Here is a 7,410-nt window from a genome sequence, read left to right as displayed (position 1 = left end):
AATTTTAAGTTTCTAATAGGTCTTATGATGTGTCTTTACACAGTAGCATATGACCTTTAAGTGCTTCATTGGTACTTTAATCCCATTGTGTATGCATCACTTTAAAGTCACTTAATAGCCTCGTCCTGTGATATTTGCACAGTGTCCATGGTCTGTACTGAAGGCTAATGCTTTTTTCATGAGGTTAATCCATAACACAAGAACGTCCAAGCACTTCAAGTGTTTTGACCTTTAGAAATACAATATTCCTCCTTCCATAACATCTCCACACTCACTCTCTGCATAAAGATCAGCATTCAGAATCAGGGGAAAGGACTGCATGAGGACTCGTCTCAAGCACAAGCCTGCAACGGTCAGCACTGCAATTATTTCAACCATGGAACTGAACCACGGCGCATACAAATCATGCTACTATTTTTACATTCAGGCATCAAACCCAGCCCCTCCTGTAATGCCACCAGTCGTCTGTAGAACGCGCCAAACTATTCAGCGAAGCGCAGTTTGTCAGTGTCCCTAACGGCTTCCCGTCGGCCGCGTACCAACCCGGAAGTTTAATCTTTCTCCTGACACGTAGCAACCGCGACCAAGTTGGCAGGGCTGTGGTTTGATTCGTCAAACAGGACAGGTATGTGTCAGCTTTTGTGATGCTTTTACACCCCTAGAATAATGATTAAGGGATAAAAGTTGAATAAGATATTAGAGACGCCGCTGACATGATTTACAAGATCAGCGAGCGTCTCCACAACTGTTAGAGCTAGCATCAGCTAACCAGCTAGCCGCAGAGTTAACGGTGCATTAGCTATCCAGTGAACAGAAGCTTTTGTTATACAGGTTAATTTATATTACAGATTTTATCATTTAGTGTGATTGTCTCGAGTCATTTGATGCGAAATGTTAACAGACTCATATTAGACCAACGACGTCCGTTTTTAAGTTGGCTATTGCGACGTTAGCTAGCTGCTGCAGCTAACGGTTGTACTGAACTCAGACGGAGGTAAGTTAACGTTACTGTTGTCCAAACATTAGCTAGCAGTTGTTTATTAGATAAAGCGGTAGGTGTTTCAGTGGTTTACTAGTGACAGCGACGTCTGCCACGTAACTAATTGACATTAGCTAAACTAGCTACGGGCTACATGTTTACCAGATGTACCAGGAAATGTGCCAGATGTACCGTGATTTAAACTGTTGATGAGCAACCGGACCGTCCTCACGGAGCATAGCTGTTCAGTAGAACAGCACTCAGCATTTGGAAGTGTAATAATAATGCATGTGTACATTGATGCCACTGTAGACTGAAGTGATCACCCTGACTGACGAGTTGTGATCTGGTTTGTTCTCTGTGTCTCTGACAGAGTGAGAGATGTCAGGGTTTGACAACTTCAACACAGACTTCTACCAGTCCAGCTACAGTGTAGACGACCAAAACCAGGCCGGCTACGGCTACAACAATGCTGAAACCCCCTACAAACAGTAAGTGAAGAAAGCGGTCCTTCATTTTCTACATTTCTATTCCTTTACGTGCCAGTTCAGCTGATGGAAACTAACCTACATGACATTTTAGTGCATGTTATTTGATTTGACATATTGTAAGAGAGATTAATTGTATAACCTGATGATGGTCTGTCTGCTGAAGCGTTTTTTTTATTGCAGTGGAGGTGAACAGTGTGTGGGAGGTTTCTCCTGATTATGTCAGCCTGTGGACTCCTGTCAGGAGTGCTTGTTTAAAATGAGTTAAACATATTTCATAAGATGAGGAAAGGAACTGGTCTTGCAGTCTTTTAAAGCTTTTCTTAACTACATATTACTGGTGACTAACTGTAATAACATGCTTCTTGATCTTAACACGTTCTGTTAAACACTATTACTGTGTTTTTTCCCAGGCCATATGGTCAGTATGACTACTCCCAGCCCATGGCTTACTCTTCCCCGGGGATGATGGCGCCCCAGCAGCCATACACAGGACAGATCTTCCAGCCCACACAGACCTACACTCCATCCACTTCACAGTCCATGTACAGCAGCACCTTTGATGATGAGCCACCACTGCTAGAAGGTAGGTGAACTGCAACCTGGAGGTTATGACTTCTAGCAGCCTCACTGGCTTGTATTGAGCTCCTATTACCTCTTATAATATTTATAATGTAAGAGAGTAGGAATATTGCAAGAGAACTGGTTAGTCCTGCACAGTGTAGCACACTCAACAACACACCAAGTCTGTTTTCTCTGTCTGTTGTTTGCAGTGCTTAAATTGTTAGTTGGTTATTATTGTGACTTTTAAATGTGAGGATTTCTTTCAGTTTCATATTACTGCAGATTTATTACCATTGCCTGCTCAGCTAATGTGGAGAAATGATCAGTGAATGAACGTAATCAGTAGTTGTTCTGTGAACCAGCTTTTGGAATAATTAGTAGTAAGACCTCCGGCTGAATTGCTAGAATGTGAAATTATAGTGTTCCTGTGGAAATCAGGCTGCAGAATCACTTCCAGGACTTGAACTTAATATCTGTTCTCAAGGCGTGAAATTAAAGTTGCAGTCGTCTGTTTCAGTCACTCACAGAGTCAAATGTTTGTAGCTGCAGGAGAGTTATGATGGAATAGAAAGACTGACGGATGAGAAATCGACTACCTGACAAAGTGACGCAACATTGAAACATCTGACAATCAAAACTACAGATATAAGATCACACAGATGTAAATTATGTTTAGTGTTGCATTACATTACAGTACATTGGGAGCTCGTGAAAAGAGACTGTCTGCAAGGATTTGACACTCCTCATTATCAACCGCAACATTATAGTAATTCTTTATGTCAAATCTATAATTATGTTTGTAGCCGAATTACCCACTCAAGTTAATTGTCATGCCTTGCAGAGAGTTCTCGGATTCAACAAAAGGCCTTTTACTTCTCTTATCTTAACATCCTGTATTTATGTTCTAAACTAAGATAATCAAAATGTTTTTATTCCTGAAACTTTAGTACACGGAGTAGATTCAATTAACACTGGATGTTGTGGTTTTGCTACATGCTTATTTGGAGAAAAGGACTTAAAAAGTATGATTTTTATTGAAATATAGAGACAAGAGAGAATATCATGAACTGTGACTGAGGATACTTTCTGTAAGCAGTCTTGTGTGGAGCGCAACACTGCTGGTGATCAGGTTGGATTCAGTGGTGCTGAAATAATTATTAACAAATTAAAGATAATTTATAAGAAAAGACCAATAATTATTATGCCTCTTCCAGCTTGCCACATGCATGTACAGGTGTTGTTTTCTGTATTGTATTTGAAAACATTATGAATAGAATGATATGACTGAAAATGACTGATATTGAAAGAAGAGAAGCATCCTGTTACAGACTCCCTCCCCTTTAAACAATAACGACCTAGACAGGTAAAGACACACCTCAGGACTAGAGGAGAAATCACACTTGTATCACAGTGTGAGTCTTTTCTGCCTTCATCCTCTTGCAGAGGGCTGATCGAACAGTCTGACTATTCCTGGATGTTTCTATTTCTCTTTCTATATCTCTTGGAGCAAAGCGTTGATTTAGCCAACCAGTGGCCATTTCCTGTACAGTTCTTGGTTACTTATGTTGTGTTTTTCTCAGCTCAACTAGATTTGAGCTGATTATAGTTTTGTTATTCAGTGTGCCTGATGTGCGTTTTCTCTGTCTCAGAATTAGGAATCAACTTTGACCACATCTGGCAGAAGACCCTGACGGTTCTCCATCCGATGAAGGTAGCAGACGGCAGCATCATGAACGAGACAGACCTGGCTGGCCCCATGGTCTTCTGTTTGGCCTTCGGAGCGACGCTTCTCCTGGTAAATCACTTAGTTTAAATTAGTACTAATATGTATCTGTACAGCTGTCAGTATGCAGGTGTATATTCTGACTGTGTGGATGTTATATTTTTCCTTTCCATTCACAGTCAGGTAAGATCCAGTTTGGCTACGTGTATGGTATCAGTGCGATCGGCTGCCTCGGTATGTACTGCCTGCTCAACCTGATGAGTATGACGGGCGTGTCTTTCGGCTGTGTGGCCAGCGTGCTGGGATACTGTCTCCTCCCAATGATCCTCCTCTCCAGCTTCGGAGTCCTCTTCTCTTTACAGTGAGTACACAGGAAACAGGGCAACAAATAAATATTGTGTCAGAATTATATAAGATCCAGGTATTGTCCTAAATTTTGGATATGATTATAAGTTGTTTTCCTGCTTTTAAAGGCTGCATTACTGTAAAGTGATTTCATTTGAAGAATTTACCAGCTTATTCATTGAATCCACATTCTAGCCATTTTAAGACAGGGCACCAAGCTGCCAATTTGCCCGTCCTCTTGGCAGCTCGGTCTGCGGTTTTAGACAGAGGGCAGCAAACTGGGGGTCTGTTGTGGTCCGCCAATTTTCCGCCTCGGAGGGTACAGACTTATTTCCACCTCGCCTGATATCTTAAAATGAGACAGAAATGTGCCGGCCTCTGCGTGAGGTGGGCAGAGGTGTCAATGACCTGCACTGTTGTGCGACCCACAGCCGGGGAGTTTTAAAACCAGGAAACAGCTGATCACAGCAGTCAGTCCATCACTTCATCCGCGGTCATTAAGATGAACAAGTGGACAGCTGCTGAGATCCAGGAGATGCAGCATCTCCTCGGTCTCTGTAGCTGTTTGGTTGTGTTAGCTTGTTGTTGTGTCAGCAAGCTAAGGATGGTCGCCGCTTTCAAATTAAAAGCCCCCCGCTAAGAACCCAGTTCTAAACTCCAATGGGGTGCAATGTAAAGCTCTTATTTTGAAGACAAATTCATTGTCACTGTTCACAGCCCAACTTCGAGCTTCACCTCACGTCACATGTTTACGTCTACCTCAGAGGCGGCTTTTAGAAAAGGAGGAACATTACACCTCCATTTTAGAAAGACAGGCCGGCACATTGCCACTTACCTTGGAGCAATTGTGCCGCCTTTTCTATCTAAAAAGGGCTGCTGATGATTATCTAACAGAACTCTCAATATGAAAGCACCAGAAATGATCCCTAAAATACTTTTGCTGTATTATTTATAGAATGACTTTAAAATCATTGTTGGTTGCTCGATAAGCTTCACTAAAGTGTGATATTTATGTGTTGGACTGTAACTTTGTTTCATGTTTCACAAATATTCGTTATCCATTTCACATAACTGGATGAATGCTGTTTTCATACCAACATCTGCTAGAATCATCTCCTTCTTCTTCTCTTTAGGGGCATGATGGGAATTATACTAACAGCAGCAATCATTGGCTGGTGCAGTTTGTCAGCCTCAAAGATCTTCATCTCAGCGTTGGCCATGGATGGCCAGCAGCTGCTGGTTGCTTACCCCTGCGCTCTCTTATATGGAGTCTTTGCACTCATCTCTGTCTTCTAAAAGCATAATTGAGTAAAAACTTAAAGTAACGGCACCTCAGTTTCTGTTATTTCAGTATAATTAGCAGCAGTGTAATTAGGGTAATTATTAGCTAATTATACTGTCATTACAGAAGAGTGGGCGGTCCTGTCTAAAATGGCAAGGTTTTTTTCTTTTTTTTTTTTTTTTACACAAGTCTCCACCTGTCACTACATTCTGACTTGACCATCTGCAGGCTGGAGTGTGCCGTCTCACTCACCGTGCTCCCCCTCATACGAAACTGAGAGGACTGTCAAATAAACCTGGTGAAAAATAACTCTCCTGTGGACCATTTGTCGAGCCTTAAACGAGTCCTGTGATTTTAAGGACACGAAGAGGAAGGAAGCAAACAACTAGTTCACACTATGGAAGCCCAAGCAGACAATTAATCCGCTCCCAAATTTGGAGCTAATGGAAACACCACAAATGATTCCTGCAAAAGCCGTTGTGAGCCATTTTTGGTCTAACAACCTATAAATTACAGCTGCAAGACTACTGGAGACACGCACTTTCCTTCTGCACAAGACTACCGATCATTCTTCTTCTCCACCCAAATAGGGCGGAGGAAATGGGAGGGATCCCTTCTCCCTTTTTTTTCCAGGACTGAGGACCCATGAATCAGATCTTCACAGCAGGGATTCTGATCTGTGTAAAAACAGCAGCTGTGCTAGATATTCTCATGCATTGTTTTATTGAAATTCATTTGAGTTTTAATGCTTTTCAAGAAGACAAAATTACAGTTTGCACAAAATCTTTGTCTCTAATTTTCAAAACCAAACAAATTTGATTGTTAAGTATTAATAGTCTGGCAGATACTGTATGTTTGTAGGTACAGGCATGTCTCTGGGTCGTTGCTATAGTTTGCATTCTTTACATTTTCTTTATCTTTATTTTGCAGTTGACTCACTTTGTATGCTTTGATGTGTCATCTGTTCCTGTCTTCTCATACACATTAAAGTTGTCTTTGAAGGTTATCCGCCTTGTGGTGTTAAAAGGTCAAGCAGATAATTTTAATAAGTGGTTTGACTTTATTAAAGAGCGACAGAAACAATCGCTGGCAGCTGTGTGGCAGAAGAAAAGCTGGTGAGCAATGGAAAAAGTGGGCGTATGATGCATAATGACAGTTTTCAGAGATTTTCTCAGAGCTGGGTGTTAGAACACAGGACACAATCTTCACACTGTGATCATAACTGTTGTCATTTTTATTGTTTGTCAGGTCTGGAAGACCTTCAAAGCTTAAAGCAAGGTTAGCACACATCGCCCTTCCTGAATATTTCCCAAATAAACCACAAACATATTGGAACTTCTCCAATATTTCTTTTTATATTAAAGCACATTGTTTTGCTTGCCTGGTTCTATCCTCACAAACCAGCGTTAAAAATCTTCAGATTTGTTGTTGCTACAGGGCCTGAAAATGTTCTCATGTCTGAAAATAGCCATTGGTTTTATGCTAACAAATGTTGGAACGCTGTCTCTGACTTGGAAGCCATCTTGCCAAGCTGCTGGGTAGCAGCACCCTGAGATCGTCTAAAAACAGCCTTCTTTTGTCTTGTGTTCTCTGTTCAGCTACTTCCTTCTCTCAGGGAACTAAGCTTGATGTTAGATCTTCTGATGGTGCGATCACTGTCGATCTGCCTGACGCGTGCACTGCCCCATAGTAATAATTTGATTTCTAAAACTTTCATAGAACTTTTTATTGACTTTTGCTTTTATCTAGTGTGAAGGATTAAGTGGCGTCTAGCAGTTTGGTTACAGATTGAAACCAACTGATCACCTGTCGTCTTGTGATTGTTCCATTTCTGCCAATACGTCCCCTTAAAGCCTACGCATTGTACCTTTAAGTAATCAGCTGTTGGTAGCTTATCTGTATATATCTGCATATTAATATATGCAACTCAAGAGCTGCTTGTTCACAAGCTAACATAAAAGTACTGTTATACATACGCTGGCATGACTTTTCTGTCGTGGTGTCACGTGATAAAACATCAGGATTAACT

At 41.3% G+C, this 7,410-nt stretch overlaps 1 protein-coding gene across 1 annotated transcript; it reads left to right on the top strand.

Moving 5' to 3' along the window:
• The first annotated feature begins 470 nt into the window (after window positions 1–470).
• On the top strand, window positions 471–6,387 carry yipf5 (Yip1 domain family, member 5). The gene is made up of 6 exons (XM_037120206.1): window positions 471–625; window positions 1,353–1,470; window positions 1,881–2,053; window positions 3,681–3,826; window positions 3,934–4,115; window positions 5,233–6,387. The coding sequence occupies exons 2-6, from the start codon at window positions 1,361–1,363 to the stop codon at window positions 5,393–5,395; spliced, it is 774 nt and encodes a 257-aa protein (XP_036976101.1). The 5' UTR covers window positions 471–625; window positions 1,353–1,360; the 3' UTR covers window positions 5,396–6,387.
• Window positions 6,388–7,410: the final 1,023 nt, after the last annotated feature.

The sequence above is a fragment of the Acanthopagrus latus genome, chromosome 13 (assembly GCF_904848185.1).
Source record: "Acanthopagrus latus isolate v.2019 chromosome 13, fAcaLat1.1, whole genome shotgun sequence".
Classification (NCBI taxonomy): Eukaryota; Metazoa; Chordata; class Actinopteri; order Spariformes; family Sparidae; genus Acanthopagrus; species Acanthopagrus latus.
Note: the sequence above shows the minus strand (reverse complement) of the source record. Positions and strands in the feature narration are given on the sequence as shown.

Coding starts and splice junctions, on each gene's coding strand:
- yipf5 (XM_037120206.1), top strand. CDS start 1,361: ATGTCAGGGTTTGACAACTTCAACACAGACTTCTACCAGTCCAGCTAC. Junction 1,471..1,880: donor GCTGAAACCCCCTACAAACA/GTAAGTGAAGAA, acceptor GTTTTTTCCCAG/GCCATATGGTCAGTATGACT. Junction 4,116..5,232: donor GGAGTCCTCTTCTCTTTACA/GTGAGTACACAG, acceptor TCTTCTCTTTAG/GGGCATGATGGGAATTATAC.